The 23,825-nt window shown below is 46.1% G+C and overlaps 1 protein-coding gene and 1 pseudogene across 4 annotated transcripts in view; one reads left to right on the top strand and one right to left on the bottom strand.

Moving 5' to 3' along the window:
* Window positions 1–1,685: 1,685 nt before the first annotated feature.
* Window positions 1,686–15,117, bottom strand: LOC130882698 (FGFR1 oncogene partner 2 homolog; annotated as a pseudogene).
* Window positions 15,118–16,000: 883 nt separating this feature from the next.
* The window catches only part of Cdca7l (cell division cycle associated 7 like), a 42,305-nt gene continuing 34,480 nt past the window's right edge, over window positions 16,001–23,825 (top strand). For all 4 annotated transcript variants that reach the window (XM_057782828.1, XM_057782830.1, XM_057782829.1 and 1 more), the window contains exon 1: window positions 16,001–16,189. In XM_057782828.1, the coding sequence (XP_057638811.1) occupies window positions 16,166–16,189 (24 nt within the window). In that variant the 5' untranslated portion in view covers window positions 16,001–16,165. The remainder of the gene's footprint in view (window positions 16,190–23,825) is intronic.

The following is a 23,825-nucleotide window of genomic DNA, read 5'->3' as shown; positions in this document are numbered from 1 at the left end:
TAGTTAATGATAAAAACGTTGTTCCTCCCTTGTTTTTCAGAATGCCGTGGTATTCGCATTCATTTTACATTTTTAAGCTTTGTAGTAATTTTTCACTTTAAATGTTCATTTTACAATTATTTTTATTTGTAAATTCATATTAACTTGTTTAAAGAAGATTTCCCTCCCCATACCGCATGAGTTCCAAGTGCCACACATTAAATGTGTCTCTGGAAATGCTTTTATTCTTAATTTAAGGTTTAAGGATTTGTTTATTTTGGCCTGTTGCAGAACCAGGATTTAAACCAGAATCACGGCTCTTTAATAACACAGGTTTGTTCCTTACTGAAAGTTGTCTCTTTTCAGAGGAGTTATCCTAACGTTTGCTCTTCCCAATGATCTGCCCATCGTTTGGAGTTTAAATTACTCCCATTCAGTGCTCTCAGCTCCTTTCCTAAATTATTAAGCCTGGCATATCTAATAGGTAAAAAATAAATTTTGCATTTATAATAACAACTGAATTTTTAGCAATACAAAATTATTAATTTTTTCGGGTGCTTAAAAGTTATTTTTCTGTTGTACCTTGGAACACTTGCTCCACTCTCTTTTTTATATTTGTGCTAATTTTAATATGAAGCTAATACCCAGTATTTAGCTATGTCTCACAATCTTTTGTCTTTTTTATTTAATTACTAGAAAATAAGAACAATGTTAGGTTTTAGTTGGTATTAAATGCATTTCTGTAGCTTGTGGCCTTTAAGATGCTTTTTATATTATAAATATATTTTTAAATAACAAAGAACATGTCTCTGGATCCATGTTTCCATGGCCCTTTTCTGGACCACAGGTTGTAAGTAAAACCCTACTGGTTATAAAGACCAAATGAAGCTTAGGATCAGACCCAAAACTTAATATTTTGAATTTGCTTCTAGTTTTAAAATATTCCAAGGGTAATTCCTTAAATAAAAACAGAAGAATTCCATGAGCCAGAAGAATTTCAAATTTAGTTGGAGATGACTCTCCCTACCTTGCTACATTAAACATGTCAGCTGTCTGGTATCCTTTAACATTGCGTAGAGAGGAGGAAAAGCCAGTTTCATTGTTCTCCGACAGTGAAAACATGTTCTTTCGATGTCGCTTAACCTAACGAGTGTGTCTGTTATAAGGTTGTTTTTCGTATTTTTTTCTTCCTGACGTGGTATGGTGTGCACTCGCGCAGGTCCTGGGTAGCTGCTGGCTGTAGGAGCTGTAGAACTAGAGAAGATTGAGTTCCTTCTGTTTGCCGTGCAGGGAACTCGTTCCTACAGCCTTTGAACCCCAGTCTTCATGACAAAGAGTTCAAAGAAGGGGCAGAAGATGGCAGCCACTGGAGGAAGAAGCCTTGTGTCTGCAAGCTACCTTCCATGGAAGAAAAACATGGCAAAACTGACTTTTTAAAATTAAGATAATTCAGGATTTCCAAACATTTATTGGGAATGTTCACGTCGACCTGCATGTCACCCAGGAGCAACAGCACTTCTGAGTCTATGCAGTGCTCGGCTGCACTGTGGACTCTGCTCACCACTGGGCTTCTACTTCCCATTGGTGTTCTGAATCTGGTTTATGATTGCTAGCTACACACTCTTCTGTCTCGGCCACTCATGCGCGCGCGCACACCATAGAGGAAAGGGGCTGGCTGACCTTGAGGTTTACCTTCAGCCAGCCACTCATTTCTGGGCCCGTCCTGGTGAACTCTCAGCTCGACTCAGACCACTGTTAGTCACTAACGCTGACAACGATGTATTCTCTGACACATTGTCCCTGCGAAGGTTCAGAAAGGATTCTCGAGTTGTCAGAGCCTTTGTTTTCCTGCTTGAGTTGAAAACGCAGCTCCCGTTCCTTGGGACGCTGCTGCTCAGTTTCGAGCTTCCCTCTCGCTGCTGCCCTTTCGATGATCAGGCCAACATACGCTGTACCATCTTAGAGTGTTGCTCTTTTGTGGCTGGGTTATCTTTTTTGCTATCCATTAACAATCTTAACTTTCATTTTTGGGTACTTGCTCGCTTTTAGCTGCAAGGCAGACAGGAACTCCCCCAAGTCCAAGGATGTCCACAGTTTATTCTTCTTTTGTTGCAATCCTCTGATTTGTCGGTTTCTTGCTGGAGTCCCTTAACTAGTGTGAACTGTGGCCGCGATCTTGCAGCTTCATTGCTTCTACTCGCCTAATGAGAGCTGTGGTCTGCCCAGTGAGTGCTACATGGCTATGCTCTCTCAACCTATCAACAAGGGCTTTAGCATGGTGCCTTTCCACTTGTTCAGCTCCGTGGGAGCGTGGAGAAAGGGGCCCGACTCTCAGACTTTCCCACCCACGTGTTACTCCACATACTCAGCCTCGGTCCTCCTGGGCAATCAGATACAGTGATGAGGACCCATGAGATCCGGGTACTCAGAGCACATGCTCCATTCTGCCATCTTGCCTCCTCAGCCAGCACGTCCCAGACCAGGCCCCCAGGAAAACCTCTGCTAACCACATGGCCAAACATAGCCTTCACTTTCTGTATGAAAAACTTGGTATGTTCAGGGACTTGTGATATACTCTTCCTGAGAATGTTTAGAATCCTTTTACACCTTGTGTTGTGAAGTTTTGTAATGATTTGAAATTAGGAAACTCCTTTTTAGCTATTTTTGTTCTTATTTATATGCATATGTGTGTGGGGGGGGGGTTGCACATAAGTGCAGTGCCCACTGAAGCCAGAAGACAGCTTAGGATTCCCAGGAGATGGAGTTATATTCAGTTGCGAGTTGCCCCATATGGACACTGGGAAGTAACATATTGACAGATGAGCCATCTCTCCGGCCCCAAGTTAATAGACTATTGGAGTCTGGATGTTGTAGTCTTCATTCTAGGTTGCTATCTCTCCATCCATCCACCTATCTATCGTCTACCTTCCCTCTATTGCTCGCCTATCGACTTACTCGCCTCCTTTGCTTTGCTTTATCTATTTCCTCCTTCTGAAATTCCTACGATTGAAGACTGAAACTTCTGTATTAATTCTACACATTTCTTCATGTTTCATCTCTTTTTTCTCAACTGTTTAGAGAGGTTCTTGAGCCTTTCATTGCACATTTTGTTCGCGCTATTATAATCTTGATCCCAAAGAACTCTCTTTCTATTTGTTTCTTTTTCATAGCACTCTCTTCTCAGATATGGCCTACTGAGACCCTGGGCGAGAAAGGGGGCAGAGTTTCGATGAGGTACTGCACAGGGATCAAGCACTGGTTTAAAAAGTGTATAAGTCACAACTCGTGTTAACATAAGTGCCTTGATTTTTGGCTGTACTTTGTTTTCTTATTTCTTTTCATGCATGCATGTCTGTGTGCCTTGCTGTGTGCCTGGTATCTGAGGGTCAGAGAGGTTACTTGGTCCCATGGGACGGCAGTTTCATGGGGTTGTGAGCCACATTGTGGATGGCGGGAATGGAACCTGGGTCCTTTGCAACCCTGGCCGGTGCCCTGAATTCCTGGGACACTCTTCAGCTGTACTTGGATTTCTTTTTTCAAGAAGGAATCACTCGGTAGCCCAGGCTGAGAAGTTAAAACCTTGAGAACTGTGGTGCCAATGAGCAGCTGCAGAAGTAGGAAACAAGTTACCCCATTCCCTGCTGCTGCAGGAAGAGTCTCAGCCCAAATGCTTCTGCCTCTCTCAGCGTCGGTTAAGGTTCTTCATCAGCAGTGAAGAGGTCTAAACACTTTCAAGTAGGTTTTAAGTGTTTCCAAAGGAAGGGCTGGAGAAACGCCCAGTTTAAGAGCACATACTACTCTTGTAGAGAACCTGAGTTTGATTCCTAGCATCCACATCAGGCATCTCACACTCCCTCTGTCTCCAGTCCCAGTGGATCTGACTTCTTGTTTCTGCAGGCACCTGCGTGCACATAAATTCATGGAGGCACATACATATACACCCAAATTAAATAAATAAATCTTTATTTTTTTAATGAAAACAAAGCGACATACTAGCTCTCACTTCTTCAATATCATCTCTCCCTACACATTTGGTAGTTTTGTTCAGAAGTAAATGCATTTCATTTATGAAACATATTTTGTGTGTTATATGTACATGTGTAGATGCATGCATACATACCGCAGTGCTCATATAGAAGCAGGAGGACCACTTGCAGGAAGGAGTTGGTTTCCTCTTTCTACCTTGTGGATCCTAGGGATTGAACTTAAGTTGTTAGGCTTGGACACAAGCACCTTTCCCTATCTCACAAGCCCGTGAAGCCTGCCGCCTTTAGAAATTGCTCATTTTAGCCTGACATTGGCTATAAGGAAGAAATCTAGAAAACAAAAGTTAAATTTATGCCAAAGGAACAGTTTGCTTGTTGTCCACACTGCCTCCTCTCTCTGAACATGGTTTGGACACTGTGCATAGATGTTACCCTATTTCGGGGGAGACATAAACAAACCTCTACCCACCCCAGGTAGGGAACAAATGACAGACCAAAGTGAAGTCTGAACACTGAGAATTCAGTGAGGGTTACTGGGGTCACCTCGCAGGAGCATAAATGACTCAAAGCCCACCCCAGCATAGGTGATGGCTGACAGAAACCTGGAACCTGGGGAACACTGTACAGCATGCAGCCCAAGAGGTCGCCAAGTGTCTTTTCCAGGCAGCTAGGCTGGTCTCTGTCTCTTCCAGGCAGCTAGGCTGGTCTGTCTGTCTCTTCCAGGCAGCTAGGCTGGTCTCTGTTTCTTCCAGGCAGCTAGGCTGGTCTGTCTGTCTCTTCCAGGCAGCTAGGCTGGTCTCGTCTGTCTCTTCCAGGCAGCTAGGCTGCTCTGTCTGTCTCTTCCAGGGAGCTTGGCTGGTCTCTGTCTGTCTCTTCCAGGCAGCTAGATTGGTCTGTCTGTCTCTTCCAGGCAGCTAGGCTGGTCTCATCTGTCTCTTCCAGGCAGCTAGGCTGCTCTGTCTGTCTCTTCCAGGGAGCTTGGCTGGTCTCTGTCTGTCTCTTCCAGGCAGCTAGGCTGGTCTCTGTCTGTCTCTTCCAGGGAGCTTGGCTGGTCTCTGTCTGTCTCTTCCAGGCAGCTAGGTTGGTCTGTCTGTCTCTTCCAGGCAGCTAGGCTGGTCTCATCTGTCTCTTCCAGGCAGCTAGGCTGCTCTGTCTGTCTCTTCCAGGGAGCTTGGCTGGTCTCTGTCTGTCTCTTCCAGGCAGCTAGGCAGGTTGAGCCTTTTCTGTGCAGCCCCCCTGTACTGAAACTATCTCTTAACAAACCTTACTATTTATGTATGCTTAAGGAAAGAGCCCAGTGAATCTATCTGCTCAGTTTCAGGAACTTTTGGAGTTTAAGAAGGTTTCCTGTAGGAAGCAAAGTTTTACCTCCTTTTAGAACAACCGGTGCCTTAATAAACTTCCCTTCAAAACTGAAAGCTCTATCATGTAGGACATTACTATACAATGTGAAATCATTACAGCCACTAATAGGTGAGAAAACACCAAGCAGTTTCCAAAAAGAAAAGAAAAGAAAGAAAGAAAGAAAGAAAGAAAGAAAGAAGACCATGTATATTATCAATGCACCACTGTCATCACTGCTGTCTTCCTCCTCATCCTGATTTTACAGAATGCTATATTTAAGTATAGTGGGACTTTTGTTTGTTTGCTTGCTTTATCTGGCCTTTACAGGCTCCAATTTTTCTACAATTTGAAAAACTTGTTTTTCCTTATATATAAAAAAAACCCGAAACCTTACCTTTGCTGATCCTGTGGGGGAAAAAAAAACCAAAACAACAACAAACAAAAACCAAAAAACTTACCTTTGTTGATTGTGTGGGAAAGGCACTGATCAGGGACAAAATGGAAAGGAGGTGGTGTGGGAGGAGTAACTGTCGACAGAGACTGCGCTTAGGTTTCCCGGTGCTCCGACCCAAATAATTCCACAGGAACTAAATTGATTACAACACATTTGGCCAATGACTTAGGTATATTCCTTGCTAACTCTTACATCATAAATTAACCCAGTTCTATTAATCTGTGTATTGCCACTAGGCTGTGGCTTACTGGTGCTGGCATGTTACTCCTTTGGCAGCTACATGGCATCTCCCTGGCTGCTTTCTTTCCTCCTCTATTTCTACTTGGATTTTCTACTTTGTTATATTCTGTTTGGCTGGTCTGTCTGTCTCTTCCAGGCAGCTTACTGGTCTCTGTCTGTCTCTTGTAATCAAGATTGTAATAAAACATATTCACAGCATACAGGGAAATCGCACATCAAACAAGAAAGGAGGCACGGGAGCTGATACGTTCCTTTGCTTCAAAACCAAAAAAGGACCCTGAATCTAGCGTAATTACCTTCCATTTCCTTGGTTTGTTGCTGTTGCTGCAGCTCGCAGTCTAGCGAGACCGAGCTAATCACTGTGACTTCATTCGAGAAGTTAAGAAGACTTCTCACGTGTGCAGACCAGCTGGTTTCTGCCCCCAGGTCACACACAGATGAGAATAGCCTTGAAGCCACTGTTGGACTGAGCCTGGCTCGGGACGTACTGGCATTGTTCTATATTACGGGTAGGCCTTGAGTTCTGTATGGCCACAGATTTCCGAGTGCTGGGCTACACATAGCAAAAGCAAGAGCTAGTGTGGCTAAAAATGCTATGAAAGAATCCAGACAGGATTCAGAGAGCAGAACAGAAAGCCGTTAAAAATACGTTCAGACTTTCAGAGTTGAGTAACTATCTGGGATAGATTCCCTCAGGTCAAGTCTAGACTCTGTGTAGATGTTAGAAGAGAGAGACTGGCTGTGGGGCAGGAGCATTCTTTTGTTTTGCTTTTGGGACAGGGTCTCACTGTGCAGATCCTGGAGCTGGAGCTCACGGTGCAGACCAGGCTGGCCCAGAACTGGCACTGATCCTCCTGCCTTCCTTTCCTGAGTGCTGGGATTACAGCGTGGGCTGCACCAGGTTTAAGACTTGAAAGGAATGCGGAACACTTGAGAGGAGCCAGAGGTAGCAGTGGGGAGCCACAGAGAGACTCAGTTGTAAACAGGCTGGGGTGGAGACACACGGAAAACCTCGTTTTCATCCATTTTAATTGAAGTTTGAATTCATGAGGCCATTGTAATCAAGGAGGTGGACGCTGGAAGATTAGGTGTTCAAGGTTACCCTCAGCTATATGGCATGTTCCAGCCTGGACTACATGTGACCCTAGGGTTTGTTTCTTAAAACGAAAGCCTGAATACTTGTTTTTAATCTTTGTTTTTCAAATGGCCTGCATAAAGGCACAAATGTGAGAGAAAACAGTTGAGGAGAAGATAGATTTGAGCATGGATGTTTGGAGCTGCCTACTCCAAATTTCTTCAAGCCTGAAGTTACAGCTTTCTCATCTTAAAGAGCAGAGTCTATACACCTCACATCCTGGAACTCTGTGTGAAACAGTACTTAAGTAAGCTCTAGAACTTGGCTAGTGTTTAAGGGGTGGAAGCTTGCTACTTTTGAAAGACCCTTGGAGAGGACCTTCCTTCAGATGACCCCAAGACCCAAGGAACAGTCCGAGACCACCGGCTGCAAATAGCAAGAGGTTTATTGGGTGTACACAGGTACCTGTGGGTGGCAAAGTCTTTTCTGAGGACTTGCATGCCTGCAGTCTGGGAGAAGGTCTTTTTATAGGAAAAGGGCAGCAGAAGCAGGCATACAGAAGCAGATGCATGGTTACAGGGATCTCATTGGTCGGTTGGAATGAGGCGAGGGGCATATGTGGTTTTTCCTCTCCCAGCATAGATGTATGGCCACAGATGTCCTGTTTTGCAGCTTGGGGCCCTGACCTCAGACATCCTCTCCCAGCATAGATGTATGGCCACAGATATCCTGTTCTCCTAAGCAAACGGGATGTTCTCATGAGAGCAGGCTAGCTGCAGATCCTGAGGGGGTCCTGAGGGTCTCAAAACAGGCTGTTCCCATGGGAGCAGCCGACTGCAGGTCCTGAAAATCTTTCAAACAAACAGGATGTTCTCACGGGAGCAGGCCAGCTGTGGGTTCTGAGCGGGTGTGTGTGGGGGGTCCAGAGGGTGTTTCACCATTAGTACTTCTTTACAAACCACAGTACATTCTAACCTTTTCAAAACCCAATCACATCTATCAGATGCTATGTTAAATAGCTTTATTCAGCCAAGGTACAATATATGCGCATGTCAGGGCATGTATGTACCATTGGCGTGTGCACGCATGCACACACAGTCAGATTTCTCTGGACTGCTAGCTCTTCAAGAATGACGTGAAGACCTCTCATTAAGTACGGAAGTTTGCCCTTAGCTTAGACTTGTTCCCAACTAACTCTTACAACTTAAATTAACCAGTTCATCTTAATTTATATTCTGCCATGTGGCTCATCCCATACTGAACATTCAACTTCCTCTGAGTCTTGCTGGTGAATCCCCTGCTTTTCAGATCCCCCCCCCCCCCCCCCCGCCAGTTCCATTCTCTCTCCAGAAATTCGGCCTACCCTCTTCTGTCTATCTATTGGCCATTCAGCTCTTAATTAAATCAATCAGAGGTACCTTAGGCAGTGAGGTAAAACAGAAACATCATCACAAAGTGTGATCAAATATCCTGTAAAACACACATGGGGGGGAAGGGGAGGGCGGACTTCCCAGGACTTACTGACCAGCCGGCTTAGCCCATTTGATGAGTTGTAGGCTAGGATAAGACCCTGGTCCCAAAAACAAAAAGGGTAGACAATGCTAGAGGAATGACACCCAAGTTTGTCAAGGTCATTTTCAGGTTCCTACACATGCACATACCCTGTAGATCACATACACGCGTGCACACACATGCACACACACATACACTTTGAGTGGGCTGGGCAGGCATGATATGACAAAAATGAAGCTGAATGTATTTCAAGGCCACCCAGTATGTGAGTAATAGACCTTGGGTTGCCAGGTAATAGTGGTGCACACCTTAAATCCCAGCACTCAGGAGGAGAGGCAGGCGAATCTCTGTGAGTTCGAGGCCAGCCTGGTCTACAAGAGCTAGTTCCAGGATAGACTCCAAAGCTACGGAGAAACCCTGTCTGGGGGGAATAAAATAGACCTTGGATTACAACCACAGAGATCCTGACGTTTGACCAAGGATCACCATTAACTGGATGGTGACTGAAGCACAGATTTTACAGGCTCTACTGCCAGTTTTTGGACTCAGTACAAGTGGGGGCAAGTGTCCCCTTTCTTGCCAGAGCTCCGGGAATGCTGGGGCTGCCAGGCACGGAACCACACCTGGGAAATGTCAGTTAGGCCAAAGCAAGCACTCTCAGCACCGTTGGTTTCCAGGTGGTCTGAGAGTTTAAAGGACTAACAAATCCTAAACTGCTTGGGCTCAGTGTGACTCAGCCTGGTAACACTGGGCTATCCAAAGTTTAAAAAGAAAAAAAAAAGGCTATGAGCTATGCTTTGTTTGGAAATGTTAGAATTCGGAAGATTGTAGGTCCTCATCTCTCCTCATAGAATTGCTACTAAATATTTGTACAAGTAACTTTTATAAAGAGAAGAATTACAGCTCTGATCTTAAATTGTCTAGTTTATGGTCCAAGACTTTCTGCGACTGCTTACCAAAGACTGTGGATCAGGGCTAGGAAATAATTGAGAGCGACAATGGCTGAAGGTCTCCATGGCACCCTGGGATATACTTCCACCACACCTACTCCAACAAGGCCACACCTCCTAATGGTGGCAATCCCTGTGAGCCTTTGGGGCCATTTTCCTTCAAACCACCACAGAGGCTAAAACCCTGTGCTTGAAAGTGTATCGCAGTTTTCTGTCACCAGTGAAACATGTGATGCTGTTTTTCTCTTTAGGGGTTTAGTATATCCATTTATTGATATTTTATGACACATATAAAAAGGCTACCACAAAGTTTGTTTGCAAAATCTCTCCTCTTTCCCTGGGGTTCTGTGTGCTCTGTCACTTCTGGGAAGAGCCCTCATTCTTGCCCTGCAGAAGCCCTAGCTCATTTCCTGTTCACTCCACCAGCAGCTCCGCACAAAGGACTATCCCATGGTGATGCCATTGTTTTCATTATAAAAGAAACAGCCAGGCATGGTGACACGTGCCTTTAATTCCCACAGGCAGAGGCAGGTGGTTTCTGAGTTCAAGGTCAGCCTAGTCTAAATAGTGAGTTCCAGGACAGCTAGGGATACACAGAGAAACCCTGTCTTGAAAAACAGATGAACAAAACCCAAACAAACAAACAAACAAACCGAAAAACCACATAATTGTTTTAAAACTGTGTACCACATTAGTTTTGTAGGCACCACTAATTATAAATGAATCTTAGCTATTTTTTTTGTAATTCATAAGTTCATAGGTAAAGATTATCGAATAACCTGTCCTGACTTCCTTCAGTGATGAACAGCAATGCTGAAGTGTGAGCCAAATACACCCTGTCCTCGGCACCTTGCTTTTGGGTCATGGTGTTTTATCACAGCAATAGAAACCCTGCCAAAGACAATAAGACGACCACAGCCTCCATCTTGAACAAAGACCACCTATCAAACGTGGAGGGAAGGGACAATGTGAAACCAGTCAAAAGCATTCTCCTTCAGGTCAGCAGTTCGTTTACACCGCCTGCTAGGGCAGTGGTTGACAAGCTAGCCCTTAGCCAGTGATGTCACATGGGGACCACTGCATAGCTCCCAGGACTCAGATTTGCTTCTGGTCACTGCTGCAATGTTGTGGTCACCTAAGTGGAGGGAGGGGGCTGCTGTCATGGTTTCCCTTTGGAGCAGTCCCACTGTTGGTAAGACAGCCTCCATCAGACTATCTCTTCTACCGCCATCTGATCATTGACTGTTGCCATGGGCTGGCAGATACAACCTGCAGATGACTTCGATTTCACTAAGGGTTTGTTTTGTCTGCATTGGTCACATCTGCCTGGGCTTCCATACCTAGTCCCCAGCTCTCCACGTGGCCTCCCTTGAGTGTCTGGTAAGCCTTGCAATGCTTCCGATCTCTCTAAGTTGTGAACCTAGCCTCCCCCATCACCGCAATCACCAGTTGACGTCGTGGTAGCCCCACAGGCATTGGAATTTCATCCTGAACTCAGAATATGCAGAATGTTGCATCACTAAGTATACAGCTGTCATCTCTCATGCTATTTAGTGCCCTCTTAAAGAAGGCTACGCTAAAACTGTAACACTAAAACATCAATTCTTCCTTGTTACTCCCAGTCAGGAGGTTGGGGCACCTACTTAACATAAAAAGAAACTTTGCAGGAAGCCATTATTTGGTTAAAAATTTGCTACAGAAGACTCATTTTTGGATGGATGACTGCCCACAAGTTGGGAATTACTTGTGTCTCACACTTAGCATTGCCTCCCTTTCCGATGCCAGATCCTTGCAGAAGTGCATGCGTGCGGGTTCTAGAGGACTTAAAGACAGCTGCATCAGTGAAAAGCCGCATCCCAGGAGCTCCCTGCATGGTTGCACACAGCTCTGCTGCCCAGCACTCTCTCCTCTCCAGCAATCCTTGTTGCTCATTTAATCTTGGGGAAGAGCCGTAAGAACCTTCTCACTGTGTGGCATCTTGTAAGTTCCCTTAGCTTCTTGACTCTGAGGAGTGTCCCACTTCCCTCAAGAAGGGGATGCTCCAGTTTGGAGTAAATGGGTTCATAAAACCCACGACTTGCCTTTCCGCAACCGAGTCAGGACTTGACTTCTTTTGCAGACACTGAGGGCTGAGTCAGCTGCTCTAGGGCCTGGTGGGTCTATGAAATAAACGGACAGAAGACAGATGGATAGGAGAAAATCGTGTAAACTTAGTTCATAGCAATTCAGATAAAGTAAAATATTTCCATGCTCCATTGAACCTGCCAAAAAGTGAAAATCCGACAGGAAGCGCGCTGGCTAGGTTAATGAATTGAGTGCAGTGGCTACAAAGGTAAGAATTCATTCTGCTAAGGCTGTTCTGAGACCAAATTTCCCTGGCTTCAGTTTCCTGTCATTGATAAGCACCTTGCTTTCCTTTCATATAGGGAAGAGCATCTCATGCCTCTAAGTTCAGGGCCTGGGCGGCTGGTCTACTTGCACCTGCTTGTGAAGTGCCTTTGCAGTGTGGCAGGGTGGGAGGATGGCGTGAGGGCGGCCATTCTTATGCCAGGGTTCTCATCTCCCACTCAAGGAGTTATCGACAGCCTCTTTTCTCGTAAATGGATGTTTTTAAAAGCCTGATTTTTATTTTGTGTCTGAATGTTTACGTGTGTGTGTGTGTGTGTGCGTGTGTTTCCACCCCTATGCAGTGGCAGCAGAGGCCAGCAAAGGACACTGCATTCTGTGGTTTGAATGAGAATGGTCCTCAGAGGGCCAAGCAAGCAGCAGAACTTGGCCGCTTTTCCCAGTGGTTCTGGCTTTAGAGTCAAGAACACAATGAAGCGAGTGTGGAATCTTTCTCTGTGGCTAAGGCCTTGGAGGCCAGGTGTGTGTCCGGGGACTCTGTATGGAGGCTCAGCAAGGCCATTGTGTGAAGCTGTAGAGGTGAAGCCTGGATTGCTGTGGGGATGTCAGAGTTGTGGGTCCTCTCAAGGGGAGCTGCTGACAGTGTGGGGAAGGGGAGCTGCTGACTGACAGTGTGGGGGAAGCAGCCCAAGAGAGAAAAGAATGTTTCAGTCAACAAAGCTGGAAGAAGTCGGATTTCTGAGGAGTGTTTTTTTTTTTCTTTTAAGATTTATTTATGTATTTAGTGTACATTGGGGTTTTGCCTGTATGTATGTCGGTGTGAAGGTGTCAGATGCCCTGAAACTGGAGTTATTGGCAGTTATGAGCTGCCACGTGGTTGCTGGGAATTAAACCTGAGTCCTTTAGAAAAGCAGCCAGTCCTCTTAACCTCGAAGCCATATCTCCAGCTTTGGATATCAGTATGGAGATTTCTCAGAAAATCAGGAAACAACCTTCCTCAAGACCCAGTAATACCACTTTTGCATTTATACCCAAAGGATGCTCAATTGTACCACAAGGATGTCTGCTCAACTATGTTCATAGCAGCATTTTTTGTCATAGCGAAACCCCGGAAACAACCTAAATGCACCTTGACTGAAGAATAGATAAGGAAAATGTGGTACATTTACACAATGGAGTACTACACAGCAGAAAAAAAATGATATATTGAAATCTGCGGACAAATGAATGGATCTACAAAACATCATATTGAGTGAGGTAACACAGACCAGAAAGACAAATATCATATGTACTTGCTCATAACTGGCTTTTAGACATAAAGCAAAGAAAACCAGCCTACAATTCACAATCCCAGAGAACCTAGGCAACAAAGAGGACCCTAAGAGAGACTTACATGGATCTAATCTACATGGGAAGTAGAAAAAGAAAAGATTTCCTGAGTAAAATGGGAGCATGGGGACAATAAAAAGAGTGCTTTGACATCAGACATGGAGTGCAGAGTTTGGAGTTTGCCCTGATGGTGACTTTTGGTCCTGCTTTGGTCCAGCATTTCCTCGACATCCCTCCCCTCTGTTTTAGAGTGGTAATGTATCCCGTACCATGGTGTATTGAAAGTATGTGGTCTGCTTTTTGACTTTGATTTTACAGGAGGTTGCACTTAAGAGACTGCCACAAGTCTCAGAAGAGACTTTGAACTTTGGAGTTTTGAACTGTGTCAAGACTGTGATAAACTATGAGGACTTTTGAAGTTGGAAAAATACATTTTTGTATTATGATATGGCTACAAGCCTACGAGGGCAATGAATGGAATGTAGTGGTTTGAATAAGAATGGCCCTCATAGGCTCATATTTGAATGTTTAGTTACTAGGCAATACAATTTGAAAGGATTAGAAGGAAGTGTGTCACTGGGTTTCAAGAGCACGCCAAACCCAGAGTCTCTCTCTGCCGATGGATCGACATTATTGCTCTAGCACCTGCCTACACGACGTGATGCTCCCTGCCACGATGATAATGGATTAAACCTCGGAAACTACAAGCAAGTCCCCAATTAAATGCTTTCTGTTTAGTGGTCTTCATCACGGTGTCTCCCCGCAGCAAGAGAACAGTGGCCAAGACAAACACCTTAAAACTGGAATTAGAGATGGCTGTGAGCTGCCATGTGGATGCTGGGAACCAAACCTGGGTCTTTTTTGAGAGCAGCAATGCTCTTAGGTGCTGGGTGAGCTCTCCAGTCCCTTAAAGAAACATTCTAAAGCAACAACTACAGACTTCTAGATACTTTCTAAAAAAAATCCTTATTCCTTGAGAATTTTGTATAATGTATTTTGACCATATTCACCCTTCCCCCGTGTCTTCCCACACTTGCCACTTCCCTACCCACACAATTTTGTGTTCTTTCTTTCTCTCTTTTTCCAATTTGTGCTACCCATACATTCACGGATATGTGGCATTCCACTGGAGCAAGTCAACCCACCAGGGGCCAAGCCCTTGACACTGGCTCTCCCTCTCCTGGAAGCTTTGCTCCTCAACTAGAGGGTGAGTCTTCTTGGCTACCTCCTGTCCATGGTGGGCTTGCATGGGCCTGTGCATGCTGTCACATCTTCTCTGAAACCATGCGTGCAGCTGCCCTGGTGTGTCTGGAGGACACTGCATCCTTGAAGCCATCCCCATTCTCTGGCTCCTACAGTCTTTCTCCCCCATCTTCTGCAAGGACCCCAGCCCCAGGAGGGTAATGTCATGCAGATGTTCCATTGAGGGCCAGATGTTCTGCAGTCTCTTCTTCCCTGCACCTTGTCCAATTGCAGGTCTCTGCTAATCACCACCTACTGCAACTAGAAGTTTCTGTGGTGCGGGCTGAGAGGTGCATTGTCTATGAATATAACAATAGATCACCCGGATTCCATGTAATACCATGTCCCTTAGCAGAATAGCAAAGGTCAGTTTCCGCTTAGGGTCATGGACAGCCTGTGCATGTTCTTGGCCCAGCTGAGAGCAGCTCCAGGCATGGGCTTCATCTTGAGGACTTAAATCACTCAAAGCGATTGGTCACTCCCATAATGTTCAACTTCAAGGGATTTGCTTGTGATCACTGCCTCTCCTAGTCTGTCACCACTGGAAGAGCTCCCACACTTGCAGTGCTGGGGTAGAGCCCATTGCTCACACCTGTGGACCTCAGTGTACGGAGACTCTGCCCAGGCAAGCTACTGTGCGACCACCTTACCACTGCCCATGCTAACGTTTTAGACATTTCATTTTCCAGCTTCTGGCCTCCCTCTGTCTCGCTCATTAAATGCTTCATACTTGTGACTAGGGCTCTAAGTCTTCGCAGCCCCTACCCATTCTAGGCCACCAGACTACCACAGTTTTTACCTAACTTGTTCTAAGTTTGCGTGTACGTGCGCTTTCATTATTACATTTATCACTATTAATCAGTGGTAGGAATTAGACTACTAATTATTTCCAATTATCTGTCAAATTAAGTGATAAAATGACATAATTATCACCACAGCACTTGAATTATCAGTATAGTTATTCATATTACCCTGTGGGTGGGTAATGGCTCCTGGCCCATAAAGTCCAACCTAGTGGGCAATAGACTTTTGTTCATTCCTGGGTCCTCAGGCCTAGCCCAGCGTTTCCACGGTGAGTAGATGCTAGTCACTAGTGGGAAGCTCTGGATAACAGGATGGAGTCTAGCGTGCAGTGTGCGGTGCGCCCCTCGCCTCTGCCCAGAATGAGCAAACTTGGGTGATTGTTTTCTCTGTGAACTGGGAAGTCAACGTTTTGGAGTCGCGGAGACCCCGCCCTTCCTAAAAACAAAATAAAGCCAGCTCCGTAGCGTCCGCCAAACCCTCCTGGAACTCAGGCCCTGAGGCCCCAGAGGCTGGCGCTGCACTGCTTAGTGGACCGGGTCCCGGGAGCTCAGAAACGCGTGTTGCCCCAGCTCGAGTCTCCCGCGCGAACCCGGGCGGACGGCTCCACCGCGGCCCTGCGCTACGGGGGGAAGCCCGGGTACGCCCATACTCCCCGCTATACAGGCTGCGCGCACCCTGAGCGCGTTCCCGCGCCGGCCGCGAGACAGGGACCGCAGGTGGGGAGTCCGGGTGCCGGCGCTTGGCCCGAGGCGGTGCGAGGCTGCGCAGAGCTCGCGGCGCGGCGCGGTCCCCCCGTCCGTATTCAGTGCGCTGCTCCACGGCAAACTCCGTGCGCGCTGCGTGCTCGGGGCAGCGCCAGCCCGGGTGGCCGCGTGCAGGGCGCAGGCTGAGCCCGGCAGGGAAGATGGAGCAGGCTACGAGCTCCCAGGTGAGGCTTCCCCACCCCCAGTCCCTGTCCTCGGCCGCTTTCTTTCCATCCCGTCCTGCCCTGCCCTGCCCGGGTTCCTGGCGTGGGGCTGTCCACGCGGAGTGCACGGTGCTGCGAACTTAGGTACTGCAGGTGTGTGCATGGCTCCCGCCATGCCGCTCCGAGTCTGAAGGCCTGGCGGCTGCCACCAATACTCAGGTGGGGACGCCTACCTAGGAGCTGCGGGCTGGGAGCACTGGGGCGCTGAGCTCGCAGACCTGGGGGAGGGGCGCGCGGGAGGGCAACGTGCAATCCTTCCTTGCCGGAACTGGCACAGAGATCAGGAAGATTAAGAAAAAAAGCAGTTAAGAGCAAAACAAAACAAGTTTGAGATTCATAGTATCCCAATCTTGGCAATGGAGTTTAAAAGGAATTGCTGTGGTGTTTTTCTAGAAGTTTCATAAATGTTTTAAAGGAATTTACCACTTGGGGCCAATGGTAACATCTTTAGTCCAAGTTAAGAACTTCGAGATTTCAAGTTTCCGCAAACGCAAAGCGCAAACCCTTTATGCATTATGGGCCCAGCTAGGTTTTGAAACTTTACGAAGTCTCCCGAACGGTCAGGAAGTAGTGGGGTTGTGATTTCTGTTAGTTTACAGTTCCAGGGTTTCTAAAAACGACAGCAGCCACAAGAAACCCAAACGGACACACACCTTTTTAGGTAGTGGAAAACAAAGCATTTTTTAAAAAATGAGCTAAAAACACCTTTGTAAAGAGAAGGAATCGGCCATCCCTCTGCGTCTGAGTCCCGGGATGTCTCATGAAGTTGCCTTTCTTGTCCCCCCTTCCAACCACACCTCCAGCCAGGGTCCGCCTCTGTAGTCCGCCTGGCCTGGAGGAGCAGCTCCCTGGCTTTGCTGGACCTGACCTGCTCAGGCCTGGCACTTAACTGAATGCTGGCAATTTACGAAACTGGCCAGCAGCCTAGCTACCAGTGCCCACTTTGTCCAATTGGTGACTGCAGAATGCCTTTCTGAAAGTGGACGTTTGTGAGAGAATTTTAGCAGGTTTCTCCAGTGAAGGGAGTTAATAAAAGCCAGAAAAATAGTACTGAGCCAAACTCAGGCTTAGATTTTATTGTTGCTGCTGCTGCTGTTTTTAAAACACATGGCCTTTGAAAATATTGGTAACCTATCCTTCTCCAGGACTTAACACCTTTGGAAAGAATTGTTTTGTTTTCCAGACAGTTCATTAATCCCAGAGTGACCTCCAACTGAAGCAGCAGTTAGAACCTCCCGCCCTCCGCCTCCTGAGAGCTAGAATTCTTCCCAGTGGGTGGATACAGCCTCCTTGCTGTGCTGGGATGGGGCTCTGTGTGCTGGGCAGTCAGACCAGCTCCAGCCCAATGGGGAGAGATTTGAGCTTGTCCTCAAAAAATGTAATTTATTGTGTCCTTTTTAAAACCTGTTATTTTACTGCAAAGTTCTTGAATTTACTGCTTGTATTCGTGATCTTTGAAAATTCCAAAACTGTGTAGCTGGAAGTGAATATTTTATTTGTTAAATAATGAGGCTGCTTTTTGGTGGTTTTGAAATAGTAAACTACTTACTATGCGGAGGTAATCCACAAATTATATCCTACCCATTGAACAGCAATTGAGGCAAATTCCTATATGTAAGACAATCAATTTTTTTTCTTTGCCTTTGGCAAAGACCTTTTAATTGACAGCACAAATTAAGGTGATGATTTTTTTTTCTTCTGGAAATCTTCCTGTTTATCAACTTATCATAATTGTAATTTGAACAAATTAAAGTCTTTCATTGAAATGGGCTGAGTGTGTCTGTGCAGAGGGCAGGCCAGTGACCATTTCAGGCAGTGAGATGTTGGACTTTCCACAGGGCAGGGAACCCTGACTGCTCTTGGGGCTGGAGAGGGAGGAGAAGAGGAGTGGGGGGAGGGGAAGAGGGGCGGGAGGAGGGGGAGGGAAATGGGAGGTGGGGAGGAGGCGGAAATTTTTTTTTTCAATAAAAAAAAAAATTCCTAGAGCCTGAGGTGCCATGGCTGAACACCACAGTAGCAGAGCCCAGCAGGCAGTGACTCTGATCTCACACATGAAGTAAATAGAATTTCCATGCTTTGGAAAGGCACAGCACTCCCAAGGTGTTCCCCCAAACCGGAGCCAGGGAGACCCCCACATGCATTCCAAACCACTTTCAAGTCTGCTTCTCTGCCACCTGTGCATTAGACTTGCTGTCCTCGGACAGTGATCTGCAGCCTTCACCCCGGGGTTGGGGTCCTTGTTGGCCTGCCACCGTGTCTTTACACTGTAACCGGAGTGACAGGATGCTCATGCGCACCTCAAGGTGAGGGTGCCGTTCCGTACTGGACTCCACAGTGTGGCTCACTGGAGCCTGCATGTCTGTCGCTGTCCCCACAACTCGTGTCTCCAGGTTGCAGGTTGGAACCTTTGTGAAGGACATGATACCGAGCATTCTCATGCGTGTGCATGAAGCGTGCTGTTGATGGGGTGGTGAGAACACTTTCTGGCATTGACCTCACGGTTTTCTGGTTTAAAATTACAGTGTCCAAAGCTCACTGACCACAGGGCTCATCTGGGATTTTGGAAGAATTTGTCACTGTAACAGTCTGCATATGAGATTGACTTCTTGAGGGTTGCAGGTATTTGATTTGATGACGACAAGAGCAGGAGCCAGCGAGTTGAGCTAATTTACCAGTGTTTAGAGTGCAGGAATGAGAGTATCCGTGAGCTTTTTGGATTCCCCGCATACTAAAGTCGCATCATTTTTCCTTAACATTTCAGGGATTTTTTTCCCTCTAACATCTAGATTTGTTTGTAAAAAGGCTTCTAGCTTTAGTGAGGAGTGATAAGAATTGGTAGGATTTTTAATTTCCCTTTTACTTTATGAAAAAGTAGTGGCCAGGGAATGTTTTGAACTGGATGGAGGAGAGGAATCTTTAGTAAATGTAGCTGAGGTTAGCCCTCAGAAAAGATTATCTTCCGTGTGCACTCTGTCCAGAAACACTTGTAAAGCCGTGGCGTCTCACTGCAAAGACTTTGTGACTGATTAACAGTTGATACTTCCCGCCTGATTTTCTTCATGGTCGTCAGACCATTTGTCCCGTGTGTGTGTCTCCCAGGCATTGTTAAATCAGAATACCGAAGACCAGAATGCTGTTCTCTCCATCTCCTTCACTGTAAGGTCCTTTGAACCCCTTCTATCTCCGTTGCTTTAGCCCCGAGAAGGCCAGACCCATCCCTCTCTTCCCCTAAGGAATGGAAATGGGCACTTCCTTTTCTGAGTCACGTGGTGCTAGGTCGCTAAAGTTGGAGGTTAATTCACCCTGCAGCTCTGTGAAGTAGACCGTGTTATCTCTTTGTAAAGATAAGATGTAAGTGTACTGCTTTGTCCAGGGTAACTGACAGCATCCCACTAGCTGGGATTGTTTTCAGAACTGCTGTCTGTCCCTTGCTTGGGGTCAGGTGGAGCTGAGGGAGACTAGAAGTCTTTGCCTGCTTTGTGTTGTCTCTAACACTGTAAAATGGGCCAAGGATATGGAACACAGCAGTGCACTTGCTGCTTGGCTGTGAGGACTGTCAGGATTCCTTCACTCCTCTACTAGAGCTGCTGGCTTGTCAGGGCCTGACAGGTGTGAGCCTCTAGTGTGTTTGATTTTGGGGGGGGTAGGGGAGTAGGGGGAGCCTTACCAGATTATATAAAAGTCAGTTTGGGAATATTAATTTTTACATGAGAACACTTTTACTAAGTTTTATATGGTGTATGACTATAGTAACATCAAGATGTGGAACTCTGCCCACCCTACTCTCTGGACCTCATTTTCTAGAGAGTTCCATCCAGTGTTGTTCCCTGCCATAGTAGTCTGTTTAGTCTTTTAACCGTGCTGTCTTCAGTACTGTCCGTCAGACCTGGATCTCTGAGGAGCCCAGAGGCCTTTAGTTTAATGCTAGATGTCTGTAGTGTTCCATTGATTACATGTATGTGTATATTCTGGATGTCTGTAGTGTTCTATTGATTACGTGTGTGTGTGTGTATGTGTGTGTATGCTGGATGTCTGTAGTGTTCCATTGATTACATATGTGTGTGTGTATGCTGATGTCTGTAGCGTTCCATTGATTACATGTGTGTGTGTGTGTGTGTGTATGCTGGATGTCTGTAGCGTTCCATTGATTACATATGTGTGTGTGTGTATGCTGATGTCTGTAGCGTTCCGTTGATTACATATGTGTGTGTGTATGCATGCATGCTGGATGTCTGTAGTGTTCCATTGATTACATATGTGTGTGTGTGTATGCTGATGTCTGTAGCGTTCCATTGATTATATGTGTGTGTGTGTGTGTGTGTATGCTGGATGTCTGTAGTGTTCCATTGATTACATGTGTGTGTATGTATATGCTGGATGTCTGTAGTCCATTGATTACATGTGTATGTATATATTTTCTGTTGACAAAAATCTTTGGCTTGTGGCGGTGTCTCATTTAAACATTGTTAAATGTATTTACTATCTCAAAGGGATGTGTCTGATTCTCAGTCAGTAGGAACCGTTGGCACCTGGCTTCCCTGGGGTAGGCATCCCCACTGCTCTGTGTCTGCTGAGGGAGAGCATTTCTGCCATATGTCTGTGTCTGTAGTGACTGGTGCTGTCCAGAATTGAAGCTGAGCCTGGAGAAAAGTGTCGGATTGTCCTAGACATCTATCCATTACTTTGATCTGGTCTAACTTGAAAGCCATTGTGCACCTGCAGGTGCCCACAGTGCTGTGAGGGTCTGCCAGGGAGTCTGCTGCCTGGCCCACATGCTGCTGCTTTCAATAACAACCTTCCTTACAGCTTTCAATAACAACCTTCAATAACAACCTTTCAGTAACAACCTTCCTTACAGCTTTCCCGAAACTCTGTTTTCATGTTGCAGTTGGCTATCTAGATGATAAACATTGTGAAAGTTTGCTCATCATAAGGAGGTTTCTGGGTTTTGTTGTTGTTTGGTTTTGGTTTTTTGAGACAGGGTTTCTCTGTGTTGCTTTGGATCCTATCCTGGAACTCACTCTGTAGGCCAGACTGGCCTTGAACTCACAGAGATCCACATTATATAAAACTTAGTAAAAGTGTTCCCATGTAAAAATTAATATTCCCAAACTAACTTTTATATAATCTGGTAAGGCTCCCTTAGCTCCCCTCCCCCCCAAAATCAAACACACTAGAGGCTCACACTGTGCCTCCCTAGTGCTGGGATTAAAAGGCGTGCGCCACCACCTGGTTTATAAAGAAGTTTCTAAGAGATGGAAAATCAGGTACTTCTGTTAGTAATTGGGTGCAGTCAGTTAAATTTTCCGAGATGTGTAGGTAGCAGCGTTCACTTTTTGGTATATGAGTTGCTTCAATAAACTTTAAGTAATAGTCATAGAGTCCCTGAGGCCTGGAATTGGGCCAGCAGGGCTGTCAGAGTCAGGGGTGCAATTCCTGGAGTTGTGGTCCCTAGATCCTCCTCTGTTGTAGGGAGCGGCGGTGGGCTGTGTTCCTGCCCAGCTCTGCGCGGCTAGCTTATGTCCCAAAATAATTACACGGAAACTGTATTCTTTATACACTGCTTGGCCTATTAGTTATAGCCTCTTATTGGCTAATTCTCACATCTTTGATTAACCCATTTCTAATAATCTGTGTAGCACCACGAGCTGGTGGCTTACCAGGGAGGATCTTAACCTGCGTCTGTGTCCGGCCGGAGAATCATGGCGACTGCCTGACTCGGCTTCTTTCTCCCAGCATTCTGTTCTGTCTACTCCGCCTACCTAATTTTCTGTCCTCTCAGGCCAAGCAGTTTTCTTCATTAGTTAACCAATGAAAGCAACAGATAAGATACAAGACCCACCTCCATCACTCCTCCGAGACAGTTGTTTGTTCTGCCCTGCAGTCGCATGTAGAGCGGCCTGTAATTCCTCTCCGACACGCCCCCATCTCTGCAAAAACAAGAAAAGAAAAGAAAAAAGCTCTACCCCATTCCCCTTCCTCACAATCTGTGTTTACTGGAAAGTTCCCTACCCCAAAGAGCATCAAATGGAAAGAAAACCTGACTTCCTGACCTGTAATCCTGAAGAACTTTGGTGCTAAATGGTAGTGTTCTTATTTTGGTTTCAAGGGGAGAGTCAAGAAGAAATAATATCTGTTTACTATTATTATTTATTCTCCCTCCCCAAAATGGACCCGGACATCTTTCAGGGAACTTTTTTTTTGTTGTTTGTTTAGCAGCTAAAAGCCCTGGGTCCACCCAGTATTTTGTTGCTCTTTCCCAGAACCCCTACATTCCTCTCCCTTCACCTCACTGCAGAAGCATCCAGCTGACCGCAGTGGCCCACACTACCAGCACCAGGCACTTAGCAAGAGGGCATCTGTGCCAAGGACCTTTCCTTGAACTGACTGACTGTCATTAGGATTTTATTGAGTGTGCTATTCCTTGAGGCACAATGCCAAGAGCCTGGTGGGGTCAGCCACCTGTATGAGTACTCTAGAGGTGATCATGGCACAGTTTATTGAGTGGCATTGTTCTTAGTAGGGTACACGTATGTCATGAGGCTCCTGTGGAATGGATTCTGTGTGCCCAGCAGTGAGAAGAGCTGTTCCCTGTTGGCTTGAGTGAGCACTGACAGTGGTCCCTCTGCAGACTGTCTGCATCCGACAAGCTATGGATGTGGGGTCATTGCTTCTAGGAGGAGGCTTCCTGATTTCAGCCACTTAATTCCCAGGTATCAGACCTCATCAACATTGTCTAAAGACGATATCTGTCCTTCCATATAGAACCATTTACTGCTGAACCTGGGGAAGCGGGGCCTGAAAACAAGCCAGAGTAAAGTCTCATGCAATAGCCAACTTTATCCAGAGCACCTTTTTAACCCTTTGAGGGTTGAGAAGAGTCACATGAGTAAGGTTTTCAGTCACAAGTGTTATGGTTAATTGCCACTTTAAGAGACAAGCCATGCCGGTGACCCCTGCCCTCCTCTCGCCATCTTGATTCTCACTGTTCCCTTTTGGCACGTGCTCCCTCTCTCCCACTCCCTTCTCTGTCTCTCTCCTTTCTCTTCTCCTTCTTCCCCCACTCTCTCTTCTCTAAGTAATAAATATGCAATTCTATTCTGTACAATGTGTCTATCCATGTGCCTTCTACCTGCCTGCTCACACCCCCGGGCTCACTGGGACCAGCCCGCCCGGGACCAGCCGCTGCTCAGGAACCGACAGTCATCTCTGCCTCGGACTAGCTGCTCTGTGGGCCTGCTACCTACTGCTGCCGGGGATCTTGCAGCATTTTTAACAACAAGGATAAGCTACACATAGACAAAAATGTATTTTTTTCTTAGGGGCACGTGTTAGCTGCTACACTGTTGAGGAACACAAAACACATTTCCAAAATAATTCTGGATTTTAAAGAAATGGAGGTCACAAGTTGGCCCTGCTTTCTTCTGGTTTTCTCGCAAACACCCAGAATCCCCACGTGACTCGATTCTTGTGCTGCGTTCCAACATGACCCTTCATTATTGTTCCCATCTCTGCACAGCACCCAGTAAGTAGTAGTAACTCACGTGTGTTCTGGGTAACAGGGCTTCTACTTTGCTGGCTCTTTGAAACAGGCAAA

Source organism: Chionomys nivalis, chromosome 10 (genome assembly GCF_950005125.1).
Source record: "Chionomys nivalis chromosome 10, mChiNiv1.1, whole genome shotgun sequence".
NCBI classification, from domain to species: domain Eukaryota; kingdom Metazoa; phylum Chordata; class Mammalia; order Rodentia; family Cricetidae; genus Chionomys; species Chionomys nivalis.
Note: the sequence above shows the minus strand (reverse complement) of the source record. Positions and strands in the feature narration are given on the sequence as shown.